Source organism: Cavia porcellus, unplaced genomic scaffold (genome assembly GCF_034190915.1).
Source record: "Cavia porcellus strain 051 isolate PalLab524CR breed Dunkin Hartley unplaced genomic scaffold, mCavPor4.1 scaffold_49, whole genome shotgun sequence".
In the NCBI taxonomy this organism is placed as follows: domain Eukaryota; kingdom Metazoa; phylum Chordata; class Mammalia; order Rodentia; family Caviidae; genus Cavia; species Cavia porcellus.
Genome location: NW_026947532.1, coordinates 969895 through 988768, shown reverse-complemented (window position 1 = coordinate 988768; position 18874 = coordinate 969895). Strand labels below are relative to the sequence as shown.

Below are 18874 nucleotides of genomic sequence, written 5' to 3'. Positions count from 1 at the left end.
TCATTTGCAACTGTGTGCATGGGCCCCAACCGAACTTCGCCTTCCACTGCTAACCATCCATAGAAGCATAACGGCCTGGCCAAGCCCAAGCGTGAGGCAGTACCCAGTCCGGCCGTGCAGGGGCAGCGCCGAGCAGCGCGTCTTGGCCCTGAAGTCCCCGGCTGCTGTCCCAGAGTGCCCTGCGCCGCATTAGGCGGGACTTCCGGTGCGCATGCCTAACTCCTGCCGCAGCCGGAAGCGTTGTGATTGTAGTCTCCTGGGCGATGGAGCGGGCCTTTGGGCCAGAGAGTTCGCGGTGCTGGGGAGGCGCCCCCAGGTGAGGGCCTGGCGGGACAGACCCCGCGGAGGGGTTGCTGTCCGCAGGAGCAGGCTGCTGAAGCGGAGGGTATACGACGGGTAGACTGAGGCCGGCGGGCCCGCGTCTCTTTTGGGGCTAGGTAGTGGCGCTCCGCGCAGCCTGCACCACTAGATCTCTCGGCGCACGCGGGACGGCCCTGTGCCTTCCTGCCTCGGTCTCCGTCCGCAGGGGCGCCAGCGGCTTCTCGCATTGATGGTTTATGGGGTGAAGCCGTGAGAGCAGCTGAGCCCGAGCTGCCGCGCTGTCCCTGGTCACCCCGTGGGCCTGAAGTCCTCTCTGGGCTGTGACCTGCCCGCTGGAGAGACGGTTCGGTTGGAAGAGGGTGACCCTGGTGCTGGGGAAGGCGGCCGGCTGAGGCTTAGGACTTGAACTTGTGACGTTGACCTCACGGAGTGAGGTCGGGGGCTGGAGAGGAGTGACATTGGTTTCACTACGTGAGCTGCCCTTGCCTGAGGCCAGGCCACCCAAAGAGAGCACCTCCTCCCACCTGGCCTGCCCAGTAGATTGCAGCTTTGACTTTGCTGTGGTTCTGTAGACCCGCTGGCTTCTTGCTGCATGGTTAGCAGGTTGACAAACTTCGCCCAGTATGAGGAGGTACAAGCCTGGTGCACCTGGATAGCACCTGCTGTGGGGTGCTTTGTTGCTGATAGCCTCCACTTGGAAGCGGGTGCCAAGGATAGGGGAGGCTGTTTCTTTGCCATTTGGCCTGCTAGGCATGGGCATATGTTTTTCTGGAATATTCTTTGCCAGGGCCTTGCTTTCTCTTTCTAGCTTCCTTTCCCCTTTAGACTTTGCTGACCACTGTTCCTAAGGAGAAAGCCTCCTGTTTGCTTCACTAGCTGTTTGTGCAGTGTCAGCCCCTGCAAGATGCTGTTCTGGCTAGAGAGAGTGCAGGCACAGATGGAGCCTTTCCCCAGGAGTCCCTTTCTGGTGCTGTCCAGGTGCTGTGTCATCTGTCTGGTGCCCTCTACGTGTCTAATCCACATATGGAGCACTGGATGCCTCTGCAGCTGGAGTCATGGATTAGCTCTCAGTCTCCCTCCAGAGGACCATGGCAGGATGGGTTCAGTACTGATACTCTGTGATGTGTGTTAGAGGCAGGCAGAAATCATGGACATAGACGCTGAAAGAGAGAAGATATCGAAGGAGATCAAGGAGCTGGAAAGGATTTTGGACCCCAGCTCCTCCAGCATCCCCGTGGACATCTCTGAATCGAGTCTCGATTCAGATTCTGATGCAGGTGAGCCTGTGCACCTGGCCTCCTCCAGGCGTGGCTGGACCCCTGCCCCCAGCAGCCCCATAGCCCTGCTGTTTCCTGCCCAGCATGGCCTCTGCCTTTACTGCAGCCACAGAGCCCCATTCCTCACCTCTGAGCTCCTGACTGTACACACAGCCTGTCCTCCTGCCAACTGGCTGGGCTCTGGGTGAGCATGCCATCTTGGAAGGAGGGGAGACCCAAGGCTTAGCCCTGGGCCTAGTCAGTCACCTGGGATCTCTTCTGCCCTGGGCTCCCCTGCCAGGAAGAATCACCCCTTCCCTGCTGTACACTCCCCCTGTCCCATGTGCCCTCTCTTGGTCCTCTGGTGTCCAGCATGGTGCACTTGTGTTTTTGACAGAGTCACTTCCTGCGGAGGACTTGGACATCGCTGGTCCCCCAGTCTTGGTAATGCTACTCCCCCCGCTGACTGCTAGGTTAGGCCAGCTACCACTTTCCCAAACTCTTCAGCGCCATGCAGTGTGAACCCCTTTCGGCTTTTCTGCACTGTGAATTTAATGCATATTATAAAAATAAGATGCCCCAAAGTACTTGGCTCTCAAAAACTGGCCCTGGAAATGACCACCACTAGTAGTAGCCTGGTGCTTACTCTGCCAGCTATTCCTGGCAAGTACTACCTCACCTCCCACGTGACGTTACTTCTTATACCCGCTGCACCTTGTGTCCACCTTGCCTTCCTTTTCAGTCAATGTGGACCAGCACCCAGGACTGTGCCAATTGGAATCAGTGGTGCCAGCTGTTACAAACCGTCTCTTGTTCATTTGGAGTTTTGTTTGAAGAATCTTTTGCTATTTTTTTATTTTTGTATTTTTGAGACAAGGTCTCGTTATGCAGTTCAGGTTGACCTTAGGCACACTTTGTAGCCCTGGCTGGTCTCAAGCTTGCAAATGATTCTCCTGCCTTAGCCTTCTCGGTGTTAGAATTACAGGAGTGCAGCACCACTCCAGGCTTTTGCAGTTTGTTTTCTTTCCCACCATGTCTATCACAAAATGTGGAGTTACCCCACATGTGGAGGGGTATGCAGGCTCTCTCTTGGGGATTGGCACGGTTCAGTGGTGTGTGGGTACTTTGCTCTGTGGGCATTTTGGCATCTCCACCTCCAGGCAGAGTTTTGGGCAGCTGCGTCCTGGGGACCGAATCCTTGGGCAGTGCCTGTGTTTCTTCACATCACTCCACGCCAGCCCCAGCCCCCTTCTTGTAGTCACTAGACAGGCCCCTTGGGGACCTCTTGCTTCCACACCCAATGGTCTTGTGCTAGAGCAGCCTCAGTGTCCCGGGGCCCAGCAAGCAGAACGTAGATCTCGATAGGGTAGGAGGGGACCTCATGTCCCCTCCTTGGCGGCCATTCCATTGTTAACCAGGTGGAAGAGAGATGGGGTGGAGGCAGCAATGATGAGGAGGACCCCAAGGAGAAAGCCCTCCCCGAGGACCCTGAGACCTGTCTGCAGCTGAACATGGTCTACCAGGAGGTCATCCAGGAGAAGCTGGCTGAGGTCAGCCTGCTGCTGGCCCAGAACCGGGAGCAGCAGGTAGCTTTGCCAGCTATGCCCACGCCCGAGCCCCTCTGCCCCTGGGGCCCTGCTCAGCCTTGCTTTGGTCCCAGGAGGAGATCCTGTGGGGCCTTTCTGGGTCGCAAGGCCCCAGAGTGAAGGACAGCAAGGGACTGCTGCCACACATGTATATCGGACACTTCATGAAGCCGTATTTCAAGGACAAGGTCACTGGAATGGTGAGTGTCTGGAATCCTGCTGTGGTCTGCATAGCCCACACGGTCGGACCCCTGGGCAGGAGCTCCGTCCCCACAGCCTGCTGTGAGTGGTCCCAAGTTTCCACAGGTTCTTGGGGACATTCTCCATCCTCCCAGAGTTCCCTTGTCCCTGGGTGAGAGTCCCTGTGTGCCAAGCTCTGCCCCAAGAGGGTGGTGTGGGGTGCATTTCCCTGAGGCAGCTTCTGGGCTGTTGGCAAGTTCTTGTTGCACAGCCTGTTGCTGCTGACTGCAGGCTTGTGCTGCTTGTCCCCCGGGAGCCTCTGGCCACCCCTGCTGGTCAGGTCACGCCCAGGCCATGCATGTGGCTACAGCCCCAAGCAGAGGAGACCAGGAGGGCTGGGGGAGCTGAACACTGCAGGTGACTGCAGCACAGCCTGCCCTGTCATGACATCATGCTTCTGACACAGGGGCCTCCTGCCAATGAAGACACAAGGGAGAAGGCTGCCCAGGGGATCAAGGCTTTCGAGCAGCTCCTGGTGACCAAGTGTGAGACCCTCTCTGGGCCTTTGGTGTGGAGACCTGGTGGGGCCGTGGGGGGGGGGGGGAGGCGCTCCCCATTGAGCAGGCTATCTCCTCCCTGGGGACTGCCAGCCCCATAGTCCCCTGCGGCCTCGGAGGGTTGTTGATGGAACAGAGGCTGGCTGTGGGCCTGGCTGCTCTGGTCACAGTGCCCAAGGCTGGGGAGGATGCAGCATGCATCCTGGCACCCCAAGCCTCCTGTCCCCTGCCCTCCTCAGGGAAGCACTGGGAGAAGGCCTTGCTCAGGAAGGCGGTGGTGAGCGACCGGCTGCAACGCCTGCTCCAGCCCAAGCTGCTGAAGTAAGGGTGGAAACAGCCATGTGGGGTCGATGTTTATAGCCTGGTGGGTGGGTGGGGCAGCCTCCCCCACGGCCAAGAGTGTCTTCCCTCCACAGCCCCCTCAGGGACACAGGTGTTCCTGTCTGCTCTGCCCCATTCAGCAGTGTGGCCAGGCCCTGAGATGAAGGACAGCTGGTAGCCACCAAGTGCCCCATCCTGGGTGACCCCAGAGGGTGCAGCAGTGAGGGGCCAAGGCAGCAGAGAGGCGGTCGAGAGTGCCTGCCCAGCCTCTTCACATGGCACCGTCTGCAGCTCTCCTGCCTTGCAGGCTCGAGTACCTGCGCCAGAAGCAGAGCTGGGTCTCCAGTGAGCCAGAGCGGCAGGCCCTGGAGGAGCAGGCCAGGTGTGCGGAGCAGGAGATCCAGGACATCAAGTGAGCCAGGGCCTTCCGGGTGTGGGGTGCCTCCCGGCTGGCATGACACCCACGCTCTGTGTCTTCCTCTAGCCAGCTCCCGGAGGAGGCCCTGCTGGGAAACAGAATGGACAGCCATGACTGGGAGAAGATCTCCAAAGTCAATGTAAGTCAGGGCTCCCGGCTCCCCTTGAGAAGGAGGTGGGGTGTGGTGGGTGCTCAGGCCTTGTACCCCAGCCTGCACTAGCCCGATGGCTGTGTACATGTCTAGTGGCCAGGAAGAGCAGCAGTGGCCTTGGGCCCTCCCTGTCCAACCTAAGGCCCCTCTGAGACAGGTGATCTCAGAGGCTCCTGGCTTTGCTTTTGGGGCTAAAGCTGCTTGTGGTGGCCAGGTGAACTTTGGAGGGAGGCTCCACTTCCTCCTGGCCACAAGCGTACTGGCCACAGAGGCGGCTCATGCCGGCTCGTCCAGCACCCAGCAGGCTGTGCTCCCCACGCAGTTCGAGGGCAGCCGCAGTGCAGAGGAGATCCAGAAGTTCTGGCAGAGCTCCGAGCACCCGAGCATCAACAAGCAGGAGTGGAGCATGGAGGAGGTGGAGCGACTCACAGCCGTCGCCACCGCACACGGCCACCTGCAGTGGCAGCTGGTTGCCAAGGAGCTGGGGGTGAGGACAGGACTGGGCCAGACCCTCGGACACTCCTGGGCTTTGCATTTACGCCCACAACCGCCCCAGCCTGCAGCCTTCCCAGCAGTGAGCAGGCAGCAGGGCTCAGCTGCGCCCCTGCCTCTCTAGGCTAGGCTCCCTGCCACCCCAGGGCCCCGGGCCTGCCAGGGCAGCTGGGTTCTTCTGCCCTTTCAAAGTCTCCTGTGGCCGTCTGTCTTTACTGCCAAGACATTTGAGACCCTGCTTCTGAGAAGGGTGTGGTGTGGAAGGTCCTTTCCACAGGCTTCTAGAGAATCTGCGATGTTGGCTTTTGCTACCCTTGACCCTGAGGTTTTCTGGGAACATGGTTTCCTTTATTTAAGTAGTTGTCTCAGCCTTTTCACTCTTCATCCTACATTCAGAGTCCTGCCCGGAGAATGTGCTATGTGAAGTCTGCATTTTAAATAATCTATCCTTTGTTTTGTGACAGAGCACATGGCTGCAGCACACAAAACTAAACTTGCTCTCCAAAAAAAAAAAATTTTCTTAAAAAGCATGTTTCCGGACAGGCACAGTGGTGAATGCCTGCATTCCCAGCCCTAGGTGAGGCTGACACAGAAGGGTTCCAAGACTGAGACCACCTGGCTACAGAGCCACTCCCTGTCTTCCCAAGGGAGGAGACTGAAGCATGCTGTCCTTGCCATGCCCAGCATAGAGGGCATAGAGGGAGCCAGACCATGTCCTGGACTCCCCCTGCGGAGCAGGCAGCTCTGCACTGGCTAGGCTGGCTGTGGTCCTGATTCTTTCAGGCCTTCTTGGTCAGCTGCAGCATGGGGCACCCCATCAGGGTTCCTTGGGCCACCTGTGTCCTCTTCCTGGTCCTCCTCCCTCTCCCCCTTGCCAGTCCTGACACTGCTGTGGGCACTGGATCTGCTGTCTGCAGACCACAGTCAGACCTGCTTCTGCTGGTTTGCAGCTTTCCCCTGGGATTCTTCCTCCCTGGAAATCGTTTTGGTCACCATCCAGGCTGCCCAAGTCCACTACATGTGGCTCCTCACACAGGTTCCAGGCCTGGAGCCTCACTGCTGTCCAGCCCTATCTCCTCTGAGGATGCCAGGCCACTGACCAGTGGGGGCCTGTGACCTGGGATGTTGGATTTTCACGAGTCAGGAGGTGGCCCACCCTGGTGCAAGAGGGCACAGGTTCCCATGTGCAGGCCGGTGTGTCAATGCCCACAGCACAGGCTGACAGGATGGTGTTGGTGCCACCCCAATAGGGAAGTCATGCTGCAGACGTGCTCAGGTGGTGGCCAGAGTCCTGTGGGCCTGTGCTGTGCACCTTGGGGAACAGACTCCACCCAGAGCAGTCTGCTGGCCAGTGTGCCTGGGAGGACAGGGTGAGGGGCAGATTAAGTGAGCCCCTGGAAGCCCCTTCCCAGGAAGAGATGCAGACTAGGCAGGGTACTGGTGTTGCCGAGGTGTTTGTTTGGTGCATCCTCCCGGGGGCATCTCCAGAGCTGTGGCCTTCACACCCAGATCCATCCCAAGGGAGGCTCCAAGAGCCCACCATGGTGGTAGGGAGCAAGAGGAGGCGCAGGTGCCAGCAGCCTCCCCGCAGCATGTGTCCTCCCTTTCCATATGGAGTCACAGTATGGCTCAGGCGTCATCTGCTTCACCTTGCAGCTTTTCCTGCTGGTCATCCTGGTCGTGGTCAGGGGTCCAGGGCATGGCAGAGGGAGAACCCAGTCCCAGACGTGTGCCCATGTCCCTCCAGTGCAGGGCCAACCCAGTGTCCCTGTCTGCTTCTCTCGGCCTCATGCAGACTGGCCGCAGTGCCTTCCAGTGCCTACAGAAGTTCCAGCAGCACAACAAAGCCCTGAAGCGCAGAGAGTGGACAGAGGAGGAGGACCGCATGCTCACGCAGCTGGTACAGCAGATGCGCGTGGGGAGTCACGTCCCTTACCGCAGGAGTAAGTGTGCTGGGTGGTGCAGGGTGGGGGGCAGCCTCGCCCGGGTCTGCACTTCCTGCCTGTCAGAGACACTTCCACTTGGCCACCTTGAGCCCCTACTTTGCCCAGTTGTCTGCTGTGTGGAGGCTGCATCTCAGCCCCATACACCCGACTGTCCTGAGTGGTCTCCAGCTGACCTCTCTGTCCCCAGTTGTCTACTACATGGAAGGGAGGGACTCCATGCAGCTGATCTACCGGTGGACCAAAAGCTTGGATCCTAGCCTGAAAAAGGGGTTCTGGGCCCCAGACGAAGATGCTGTGAGTTGGAGGGGTCCAGGGAGAACCCGCCCCCTGGGAGGCCTGCCTGCTGTCCTGGGTGACTGTGAACAGCAGGCCCTGGGGTTCTAGCTGTGCCCCTGAGGTGCTCCTCACCTGCCCATCATGCCCGCAGAAGCTGCTGAGAGCAGTCGCCAAGTATGGGGAGCAGGATTGGTTTAAGATACGGGAGGAGGTGCCAGGCAGGAGCGATGCCCAGTGCAGAGATCGGTGAGTTGCTCAGGGGTTTGAGTGGCTGACGTCAGGGTGACAGGGCCAGGTGTGGCTCCACTGGGCAGGGGCGTGGCTGGAGGGGGGCATCACGATTGTGGTCCACCCAGCAGGGAACCTGGTCACAGGGCCCACTGTGTTCCCCTCCACACACACACACACACACACACATTTTGTGTTTGTGCCGCTTGTCACCAAGTGCAAGATGCTGGCTGCTGGGCCACCTCCTGGGTGCAGTTCTGAGCCTGGCCATTGAGTCCTCCAGGTTGCTGGGGCTAGAGTCTCCAGGCAGCAGCTGCAGCCCTCCCCTCCCTTCCTCACTGCCTTCTTTAGAGCAGCTCAGGGAGATGTAGCTCATGCACCTCACAACGCCTTAAAGCCTGTGGGTCAGCAGTTTGTAACCAGAGCATTGAGCCACGTGACATCGCCACAGTCACCTTGAGAGCTTGAGGGTGTTGGGCAACGAACCCAGGAGCGTCACCCTGAGCTGCACCCCAATCCTTTGTTAATTCTTTTTTGTTTTGTTTTGTTTAGTTTTTTTTTTTAGCAGGGTCTCACAGTGTAGTCCAAGCTATCCTTGAACTTGCTATGTAGCACAGGCTGGCCTCATATTCATGGCGATCCTCCTGCCTCGGCCTCCCAAGTGCTAGGATACCAGGTGTATGCCACTGTGCCTGGCCCGTTAATGTTTTATGTGAGACAGGGTCTTACCAGGTTACCCAGGCTGGGCTCACAGCAAGCCTCCAGAGTCTCAGGTTGACAGGTGTACGTCGTGTTTTTACCAATTTTAAAACACATTGACCATTCTGGAAAGCAGCTCCACTCAGCAGTGACACAGACCTCAGTCGATAAGGCCAAAGCCAAAGTCTCGCACAGAAGCCCTGCTGCAGAGGTGGTCTGGGCTTGTGGAAACATGCCTGCCATCTGTGATGTGCAGAGCCACAATGAGCCCACTTCACTGCCTCAGGGTGTCAGTGAGGGCAGTTGACAGGTGTGGCAAGGACGAGGGGCAGATGTTGGATGCTGTGTGGAAAGCGGGTGACTTCTCAAAGTGTTGCAGGTAGGACAATGTCCCTGGGTGAACCCCAGGAACAAATGCTGCCCAGCGAGCCGCAGTAGGACCCTTGGTGGTGACAGGACTGCAGTGTGCATGGCTGCTCAGCCTAGACAGGAGGGACTCAGGCCACCGTGTGACCCAAGCACGTTCTGAGCCTTGGCTGCAAGTCCTCATGTGAACATGTAACACGTTCCTCTAGGGGCAGGCCAGAGTGGCCCGCTCCAGCAGTTCCTGCGCTGAGCTTTTGAGGGACCAACAGACTGGCAAAGCAGCTGGGCCCCTCATTTCTAGCAGCAGTGCACAGAGTGCCCTGTTCTCACACCCATGCCAGCACCGCCTCGGCTGTGCCCTGACAGGCGGCCATAGGGCCTCAAGGGGAAGCAGTGCCTGGGTGTAGCCCGGGGCAGACTGATGAGAGGCATCTTTGCCTTCGCCTGCCAGCCATCTGTCACCGTCTCTGGCGAGCCAGCTGTTCAGATCCTTTGCCATTTGCAAAATCCCCACATTGTGGCCTTTGTAGGGTCTGGCCCTAGGTGCCCAGCAGATACCATGCCCACCTGTGGCTTGTCATTCCCTGGGGGCACCCTGTGAAGCAGAAAGGCGCTGGTTTTCAATGAAGTCCTTGCACATTGGATCTGCAGTCACTGCAGAAGCAGGACAGCAGTGGGAGGTGCCCTCATGTCTCAGGTCTGTTTCTCTTGGTGGCTTTCAGGTACCTGCGGAGGTTGCATGCCAGCCTGAAGAAGGGGCGGTGGACTGCACAGGAGGAAGAACAGCTGCTGGGGTTAATAGAGAAGCACGGCGTTGGTGAGCATGGATCCAGGATGCTGCCCTGTGGTCCCTGTCCTGATGGCGCTGGGCTCCCGGACACCTGGGGCTTCACTCATGCATGCCAGGCCGAGCGCACCCTCCAGATGCTTGCATGTTCACAAAGGGAGTGCAGGGGCTCAGGTGGATGGGAAGGAAGGCAGCTTGCTGCGCGCACCCACTCCCCACTCCTGGCTCTGCGCAGACAGCTTCCCTAGGCAGTGGCACGAGCCTGCATGCAACCAGCTGCCCGCCTGGGCTGTGTGTGTCTTCCCATACCCAGTTTCAGTGGCCTCGGGGCATTTCCCTGAAGAGCAGTGTGTAGGTTGTGCAGCCAGCCTTCTCTTCTCCCAATGAATGTTCCAGTTACTCCCTAGACTTTTGCTGCCAGGGAGGATTAAATGAGCAGTTTTGGCTTAGTCTTTGCTCATGTTTGTAGCATCGCCTCAGAATAAAGCCTAGTGGTGGGATTGCTATGTTTGAGGGTGACATATAGAATATGGAGGCTTTTGTTCCCTGTTGTCCCACTGTACCCACGTTCCACCCAGTGCTGTCTGAGAGACACAGGTTGTGATGGTCCTCAGTGGTGGACGTGCAGGGGAGGTTGGGCCCACACAGATGGTTTTACTCTCAGCTAGACGTTTGCCAGAGCTGCCCTGAGGGGTTCTTCATCCCCAGGATTCAGAAACTGTATGCTGTGAGTGCACCTTGCTTCTGCTGAGCCTGCAGGGCGGGAGGCAGGAAGCCCTGGGACATCCCTGGCTCTGGGACCCCACAGGCTTCTTGCCTGCCCTGGTCACTGGGTCAGCAGTTTCCATGTGGTTTTCCTCTTAAGGTCACTGGGCAAAAATCGCCTCTGAACTCCCCAACCGGTCTGGCTCCCAGTGTCTCAGCAAGTGGAAGATCATGGCTGGGGTGAGGCGCTGCCCGAGTCAGGGTTCGCTGGAAGTCAGGCCCCATCACCTCTGGACTTGCTGAGCCAGACGAAGGGAGGGAAGGTGGCGGGTGCATGGTTCCTGGCCCTGGCATGTCATCTTCCCAAGGACCCTGCCCTGTCAGCAGCAGCCCTGTGCCCCAGGGCTGACCTGTCCCCAGTGCCCAGCGCCTGCCTATTGTCCCTAAGTGGCCCTTTCCCCCTCAGAAGAAGCAAAGGGTGCAGAGGCGGCGGCGGCAGCGTCGACCCCGCCCCAGGGTCCGATGGAGTTCCAGCAGCAGCAGCAGTGGAGATAGTGATAGTGGTGGCAGTGGCAGCAGCAGCAGCAGCAGCAGCAGCAGCAGCAAAGACTCTGAGGTGGAGCTGGAGGAGCCCCCGCAGGCAGGCAGCATGCCACCGTCCCCGCAGTACACAGTGCCCGATATGGACCTGTGGGTTCCTGTCCGGCACAGCGCCACCCAGAGGCCCGAGGCCTCCCGAACGGCCCTGGCTCCTGGAGAGGAGAGGAGACAGGTGCAGGCGTCCTCCGAGGTCCTTGGCACCCACTCAGCGGGCACACAGCACACAAACCTGGAAGAGCCTGCCCACAAGGTGGGCAGGGGTACCCTACACATGTACAGAGGAGAGGGGTGCCTGGGCTCTGGGGTCACAGGGGCTGGCACTCGAGCAGCAGGCTGGCCTGGGCACCGCCACGCCCAGCTTAGATTCCTGCTTCCACCTGATGCAGCCGTGTGAGACCATAGCCTTTGGCAGCTGGCAGCCTCTGCTTTGCCAGCATGTTTGCTTTAGAGGCCCCTGGGGTGCCCTGCCTCAGGGACATGCAGGGCTGGCAGAGTCTCTGAGACATTTAGCCTCTGGGCTGGGAGAGGGGAGAGGAGACGGCACAGTGGGGAACGATGGTCCTGTGGCCTCCCTGTCCAGGACCCTGTCCACGTGCTCCGTGTGGCCACCCCAGTGTATCTGCCTGCCCCTCTGTCTTCGAGGACTTGGGCCCTAGGTGGGGCCAGAGCCCTGGTGCCCCTAGACTGCCTGGAAAGGGTAGCAGGGCTGGTGTAGCCTGAGCACCCACACGTGTGCCTCGGGCTTGCACGTGGTGGCATCCACAACAGCAGGCCTTTGGCCTGTGGTCTTTCCAGAGTGGACAGTGTTTGCTAAAAGTGCCACTGGAGATGGTGCGAAGGGTGCTTAGGAGCAGCACAGCTGCCCGGAACCCCTCACTGGTGAGGACCGGGGCGTACGCCCACTCCCGTGTGGCACCACCAGTGGTCCTGTCTTGTCCACTGTGGCCTGAGACAGTGGGGGCCACTCAGCACCTCCATGTCCAGCAGTTCACACGCCTGTCTTCTGCCCACAGGAGAGGCTGAGGCAGCCACCACGGCCCAGCTTACCCCCTGGGCCTGGCCCTGGTGACCGTGAGGCTGGGGCCCACCTGCGGCAGCTGTGGCGTAGAACCTTCCAGAATAGACACCAACGCCGCAGGCGCATTCTGCACCGGCGGCTCCTGGAACGCAGGCTGCTGCTGGCTGTGGCACCTTGGGTGGGTGATGTCAACCTGCCCTGCACACTGGCTCCCCAGAGGCCCGCAGTGACAAAGACTCGAGGTACTGCCCTGCCCCAGGGTCCTGGGTGGAGAGAAGGGGTACCACCTGCCCAGTGCACATAGGCTAGGGCTCTGAGCAGCAAGTCCTGGAGGCAGGAGGACGCACAGTCGGCTCCTCCTTGCCCTCACTGTTTCCCCAGGCCAGGCAGGGGCAGCCAGCTGTGGGGGGAACTTTGGAAAGAGACCCACCCGTGGCTGGAGGGCGCTCTTGGGCACCAGGAGGGCGGCTCCGTGGCACAGCCCCTTCCTATTTGTGCCCTTGTCCCCAGCTGATGGAGTCAGGACGCAGCTGGAGCGAGTGCACCTGGCCAGCACACCCGTGTTCACACTGTGCATGCAGGTGAGCTCCCCATGGTGGCGGCAGCTTTGCTTTTTGGCAAAGAAGTGAAATTCGCAGCAGGTTTCTTCCCTGCACACTGGTTACCTACGGTTTTCAGTCCCAGGAAACAGTCTTGTGGCTGCAGCTGGTACTGTGTTCCTGGGCCAGGAAGGGGCAGCCAGCATTGGGCACCCCAGCACCTGACGTCCCAGGGAGGAGGTTGGAGATGAGGGGAGAGGAGGCCCAAAGGAGCCGAGTTGGCCCTGTCGGATGGAAGGCGGCCGGCCGAGGACTGAGTGGGCTGCAGGCCCAGGGTTGGGCAGTGTGCGATGCCGCCCTGTCCTCGAGGCACTGCTTGGGCTGCAGCCCGAGCAGCCAGCGCCAGGGCTGCCCTCCATCTCCTGCACGCCTGCAGTCCCACTCGTTCCCCAGCTGCTACAGATCGACACTGCCGGCTGTATGGAGGTTGTTCGGGAGAGGAAGGCCCAGCTGCCCCCACCTGGCCCCCAGCATCCCCTACCACGTCCTCTGCAGGTAATGGGCACTTGGAATGAGGGGTGAGGGTGGGTGCAGGCCTGGGCCTGGCTCTGGCTGTGCTGCTTTCTGCGGCAGTGCTGAGCCTGTGTTCTGCGTGACTCAGTAGCAGGAGCTGGGGCGTCAGACTCACACACACATGGACAGTGGGAGGCCTCACCTCAGGGCCCCATCACCTGGGGGACAGCACCTCACCTCAACAGTGTCAGAGGACCCCACACTGCCCGACTGCCCTGTATGCTCTGGCCAGGGGCCTGGTTGTGGCACAGCACCCGGCTGAGCTCTCAGGGAGTGGGGAGCAGTAGGGTTCAGTGAGGACCATGCTGCCTGACTCACCCCCTTCCTTTCAGGTCCCCCCTGGAGCCCCAGCTCCCCCAGGTACTGCCTCTGCATTTCTTGGTGGGGTGGGCTGCACCTGCCACGTGCATGGGCCTTGGCAATGGTCACAGTGGTCTTCCTGCAACACCTAGGGCCAGCTCTGTTGGCTGCCACAGTCAACAAAGACAGCAGAGCTGGGTGGGGCCTGGGTCCCGAGGGCACGAGGCTGTCACACAGGAGAGAGCAGCTTGCAGAGTCCAAGCTCAGGGCCCAGGGGCTGTGCTCAGGCCACTTGGGGGCTTTGAAGTAGAAGACCTGGGAGCAGGTGTTGGAGCCCCTACCCACCACATCAGGCTCTCCCAAGCCTGTATCTAGCCACAACTGTAGCAGCAGCTGGCTGTATCCCTAGACTAGACGCCAGGTCTCCCCATCAAGGTGGTGTCCACCCTCCATAGGCTGCCGCCCTCAACAAGCATCGGCTCAGGACGTCGTGAGGAACACGCACTCCAGGAGCACAGAGCCAAAGTCCTGCTGGGTCCAAACCACCTCAGCCCAAGCACTCACACCGCCTCCACAGGGCCCCCGGCCCAGGCCGAAGACCGTGTCACAGCTGCTCCGAGAGAAGCGGCTCCACAAGGCTCCTACCAGGAAGGCCACCCTGGGCCCTGTGTCACTTACACCACAGCTGCTGATCTCGCCAGTGGTCCTCCAGCAGCCCCTCACATCAGCCTGCCAGGGCCCCCCAGTGGTGGGTCCTGCCTTCACAAGCACAGGACTCCCCAGGCCCGTGACTCCCACAGCAACTGTCACAAGTGCTTCTGGCTCCCAGCAGGAAGTAGGGACTTCAGGCAAGGACAAGGACCAGTGTCTGCCCATGTCACAAGTCCCACAACTTGCTCCCACCCTGGGCCCCGGCCAGGCCCCTGCAGGCTGCCCTCCGAGCAGTCTAGGTCAGTCTCAGGCCCCCACCACGACTCGGAGGCAAGGCTTACCTGAGGTTCCAACCTGCCTGCCTGCAGCCCCCAGCCCCGCTCAGCCACATATACAGCCCCTCAGCCTGACACCCGCGCTGGCCACCAGCATCCCCCTGCCCATCACCTGGGTGCTCACAGCCCAGGGGCTGCTCCCTGTGCAGGTACCGGCCGTGTTGGGCCTCCCCACACCGGGAGAGGTGCTCCAGCCCCCCAAGACACCAGCACTAGCACCACCAACTCCCTCTGGGCCTCCCACTTCCCCTTGTCAGCCCCCAGCCAATATGGGCACAGAGCCAGCACCTTCATCCAGGACAGCGCACTCTCCACCCCAGAGTTCCACAGAGGCAACTGGTGGAGAGGCGCAGGTGGCCAGGCCAGCATCAGCACCCAGGATGTCCTCCCAGGCCAACAGCCCCCACACAGGATCCCCACAGCCCGACCATCTGCCTGGTCCTAGTGGCCCCAGCTCTGGGGGTGATCCAGGAGGGACAGCGGTGCCCAGTGGACCCCTGGGTCTGGAGAGGCCGCTTCTGCCTGGGCTGGAGAAGAGGGCCCTGGACTTGGGCCTGCTTTGCCTGGAAAGTGAGGTAGTCACACAGGAGCAGTGGTTGCGAGGCCAGCGGGGCGTGTGTGTGCCCCCCTTGGAGACCAGGCTGCCCTACCAGCCCCCGGCCCTGTGTAGCCTGCGGGCACTGTCCAGCCTCCTGCTCCACAGGGCGGCCCTGGAGCACAAGGCTGCCTCACTGGCTGTCGACAGAGCAGTCGGACCTGTGGCCTGGAGGACCTCTCTGGAGCTGGTGCGCAGGCAGCTGCAGGACAACCCAGCCTACCTCTTGTTGAAGGCGCGGTTCCTGGCACTCTTCACACTGCCTGCACTCCTGGCCACTCTGCCTCCTGACGGTGTCCCCACCACCCTCTCGGCAGTCCTGAGCACAGGCCTGGAGAGCACTGATGAGGACCTGAGCGAGCTGGAGTCCGGGGATGGGGACGGGAATGAGCAGCTGGGCTGCACGGCACCCAGAATTCAGGCCAGGCCCATGCCTATGAGCCCCATGCAGGTGAGGACACCGGGCCCAGCCCTCTTCCCCTGTGGCAGGGTGACCTCCCTGCCTCCTCTGCTCATGAGGTCTTAGCTGTGTTTGTGAAACCCTTTCTCTTTTCTACAAGGACCTGTGACAGAACAACTGGGACTGTCCCTGGGCCTCCCTGGCTACATGTCATGAGTTCCCCCAAAGTCTCCCCGTTTCCAGGAGGTCTCAGGCGCTTGTCCTGGGGTTCAAGGCAGGGCCACGCCAAATTGCAGGCTGCAGAGGCCATGCGGCTAGGGGAAGGAGGCTCCTGTGCCCACCTGCGTTGCCCAGCCCTGTCCCTCTCTCAGTTGCCCTACTTCAGGGAGTAGAATGCCAGCCCCCTTGGATCTCAGAGGGGACTGGAGACCCCGCCAAGAGGACTGTAGAAAGCCAGGGTGCCTGTGGACCCTGGAAGGTGTCACTGGGGTCCCGGTAGGGCACTATCCTCATGCCTTCACCCTGTCCTGTGCCTAGAGGTCCCACATCTCCCTTCACCTGGGGTTTTCTTTCAGGGAACCCCAGACTCTGGAGAGGGCGCAGTCTCCTGCCTGGATGCCTCTGATGACCTGGATGTGCTCAGGACCCGGCATGGCCGCCACAACCGGAAGCGGAGGTGGCAGCTGTGAGTGCAGTCGAGGCCCTTGGAGGCGGCCTGCACTCAGGAAGAGGCAGAGTCCAGCATGTGGGGCAGCAGCATTCAGTGGACTGGCTGGGCTGATCACAGGCGTTCCTGGAACACTTATCCACCCTGTCTGTTGCCCCCACCCAGGTTCTGCCTGTAGCCTCTGGGCCCTCACCAAAGTGTCCCCTCAACCTAGCAGCCACCTCCTGCCATGAGACCCCTTCCCCTCCTCCCTGGGATCTCAGCGCCTCAGAAACATCCTCCGGGCCACCATCCCAGGGAGGGCACTGCTCCGACAGTGTCTGCCCACTGCTTTGCACACAGCCTATGCACTGTCCCTCTGATCCTAAGCCTGGACAGCGCCTCGCTGTCACTGGGTCCCAGGAGCTGCACGGCAGGTGCCCAGGGCCCCAAGTGGGTCCCCACTGAACCCAGAGGGGTGGCAAGTGGTCCTGAAGTGGGCAGAACCAGGAGAGGTGACAGGACCTTGGGTGTCAAGGGCTCTGGCTGGGGAACTGGGCCTGCTGGGGTCAGGGCATCCCTCCGTTCCAGGACAAGTACTTCTGGGGCCCAGGAGCCCACCCCACCCTGCAGAGGCCACAGACTGCCCTCTGCCTGTGGTGACCAAGCTGTCAGAGCTGGCCCTGCTGGAGTTTGGGTGTTAAAAGGAACAGACAGAACACTTTTGTACTTAAATGCAAGATGCAGGCTTTTGTGGTTTTGTTTCGAACACTGGGTAGCATGCCCATCTCAGGCTGCAGCCAGGGCCTCTGTGGTCACAGCAGTCAGCTCTGTGGGCATCCCCGGTTGCACCCTGGGGTCCTCCAGAGTCTTGCACCCTGGCCCTCATGCCCACATGGCCTCATGGAGCATGGGGAGAAGTCACAAGTGGTCCTTGACCATTCAGAGAAGCTGTGGCTCTGCTCACACCACGTCCAGCAGGGACTCCCAGAGCCCATGGTCACTGCAGTCACCCTCCCTTCTATGCCGGCAGCACATGGCAGGAGGCCAAGCCGCAGCTGTCTGTCCCTCTCCCCAGTGACACTGGCTGTCCTGTGGCCCCTGCTGTCTCAGCTGTGACTCCCTGTGCTCTTGCACAGCCTCTCACGTGGGACACAGGCTCTTAAGGGGGCTCCTCCTCCAGGCCCACGCCCTCTCACATGGCTGCCTTCCCCCAGGACTTCCTCTGCCTGAGGGCTGTTCACAGGTTTCTTCATTTCAAATGCCTGGGGGTTTTCCAGAGGCCTTTCTCTTGCTGATTTGGTACCTTCGTGTGACAGATTTTAAGAGCATGTACCCCAAGGAAGACACCATTGTCCTCTCACAGCTGGGAAACGGTGCGATGGGGGGCTCGTCAGCTCTGCACATGCCTGTTAGCACTGAGAGGGCTGGACAGGCAGAATCTCCAGTGTAGTGCAACCATAAGAGCCCCTCCACAGTTGGTGTGGGGTCACTGCCACACCTGTGGGGCGCCCTGCCCTGCCATGTGCCAGTTTCTGCCTGTCCACCTGTTGCCTCAGCCCAACCCAGCATGTCCACGGGTAGTGCTGTCCAACCAGCTACACCAGCTGAGGCTCAGCCTGGGGATTTCCCTCCTCCGTCTTGGGGCTGAGGCTCCAGAGCTGCCCAAGGTGGGGCAGAAGTGCAGATTTGACTGGGGTCTGCCATCAGCACCTCCTGGGGCTGGTTCTGGTGTCCTGAAGGTGCCTATATGACAAGGATCCAGATTAGGTCAGGGGCCCTGGCCCGACCATGGGCTAACAGCAAGGTGAAGCCAACAGGCTGGGGCCCTAGGCTGCTCTCTGGGGTTCCATGTGGGGGCTGCCAACTCTCAAACCTCTGTACCCAACCTATGCCCTGCAGGCCTGACACCAGTGCTATGACCCCCGGCAGCAGGTGGGGCTGTCTGGAGAAGCCTCCAGATGTTGTGCCCAGGCTACAGTACATAGGATGAGGTTTGGGGGGGTTGGCCTCCAGCTCCAGGGGTGTCTTTGCCCCTTGCTACATCCCCAGGTGCAAGACAGGGACTCCAGGTGGCCCTGGACCCCACCTCTGGACAGAAGAGAAGGCACCTAGCTCCCCAGAGGACTTCCACTTTACTGGGCCCCGCCCTAGAGCCACTGCGCTGGCCAATCAAGGCAGGCCAGCAGGGACTGTGCCCCACTGCAGGAGGACCCAAAACCCATCAGGAAGTGCAGCCTCCCGCCCAGGCTCCACACTCCTCCAACCCCAGGCTGGCAGCATCTTGCAGACACCCCAGCAGCTGCAGGCAGGTGGCTTCACAGGACCCCAAGGTAGGCCAGGCTGGCATCCTTCCAAAAAGTGGCTGAGCGGACCAGAGTGGGCTCTGCTTGGGTCCCAGGCAAGCGCCCCAGAGCAGCCTTGTGCTCTCACAGGCTGGCTGGGAGCCTTCATGTTCTTCCATTTCTTCACAGCCACTCAGTAGATTACAGCAGTGGGAGGTGGGAGACCAGGGTGGGGCTGTAGTAGGTTGGGAGAGGGTACGAGGGCAATGGCCCTGTGGCCCACAGACTGTCACTGGGTCTCTGCACAGAATGGCAGGAGGCACAGAGGATTAAGAGCTCCCACAGGGACCAGGCTGCTGTAGGACAGGGACCCAGTCAGGGGCGCTGGTCCTGGCAGCAGCTGCCTTACCCAGTCCCGACGTGAGTGGCTTCCTGTGTGCTTTGAGCAGGGGTCCCCATAGGACTGGTCCCAGCAGTTGTGACCATCCCAGGTATGGGGCTGGGGCCAGGGCCAGGCCTCATCAGGACAGCAGAGCAGGGATGGTGAACAGCAGCTTCCCAGCATGAGTGGCAGGGGCAGCCTCTCCCAATGTGCCCATGCCTGGCAGGGCAGCCCTGACCTGCCTGCCTGGGCAGCTCAGTG

The 18874-nt window shown here is 60.4% G+C and overlaps 1 protein-coding gene and 1 long non-coding RNA gene across 5 annotated transcripts; one reads left to right on the top strand and one right to left on the bottom strand.

Moving 5' to 3' along the window:
- The first annotated feature begins 164 nt into the window (after window positions 1-164).
- On the top strand, window positions 165-16686 carry Snapc4 (small nuclear RNA activating complex polypeptide 4). 4 transcript variants are annotated; one of them, XM_063244368.1, is made up of 22 exons: window positions 165-316; window positions 1454-1598; window positions 1975-2021; window positions 2996-3163; window positions 3238-3363; window positions 3810-3888; window positions 4140-4221; window positions 4529-4633; window positions 4706-4778; window positions 5113-5277; window positions 7078-7225; window positions 7416-7522; window positions 7656-7750; window positions 9520-9614; window positions 10450-10529; window positions 10756-11139; window positions 11903-12149; window positions 12418-12488; window positions 12909-13001; window positions 13352-13379; window positions 13775-15351; window positions 15876-16686. In XM_063244368.1, exons 1-22 carry the CDS (start codon window positions 212-214, stop codon window positions 15987-15989), a joined length of 4134 nt encoding a protein of 1377 aa, XP_063100438.1. In that variant the 5' UTR covers window positions 165-211; the 3' UTR covers window positions 15990-16686. The 4 variants fall into 4 exon arrangements, with proteins under 4 accessions (XP_063100438.1, XP_013011296.2, XP_023422175.1 ...); XM_013155842.3 differs by having other exon boundaries at window positions 12900-13001; XM_023566406.2 differs by having other exon boundaries at window positions 227-316; window positions 1300-1598; window positions 12900-13001.
- On the bottom strand, window positions 16669-18813 carry LOC106028342 (uncharacterized). The gene is made up of 2 exons (XR_002792031.2): window positions 18641-18813; window positions 16669-17692 (listed from the first exon to the last, which is right to left on the bottom strand). It is a non-coding gene; the product is annotated as an uncharacterized LOC106028342 (long non-coding RNA).
- Window positions 18814-18874: the final 61 nt, after the last annotated feature.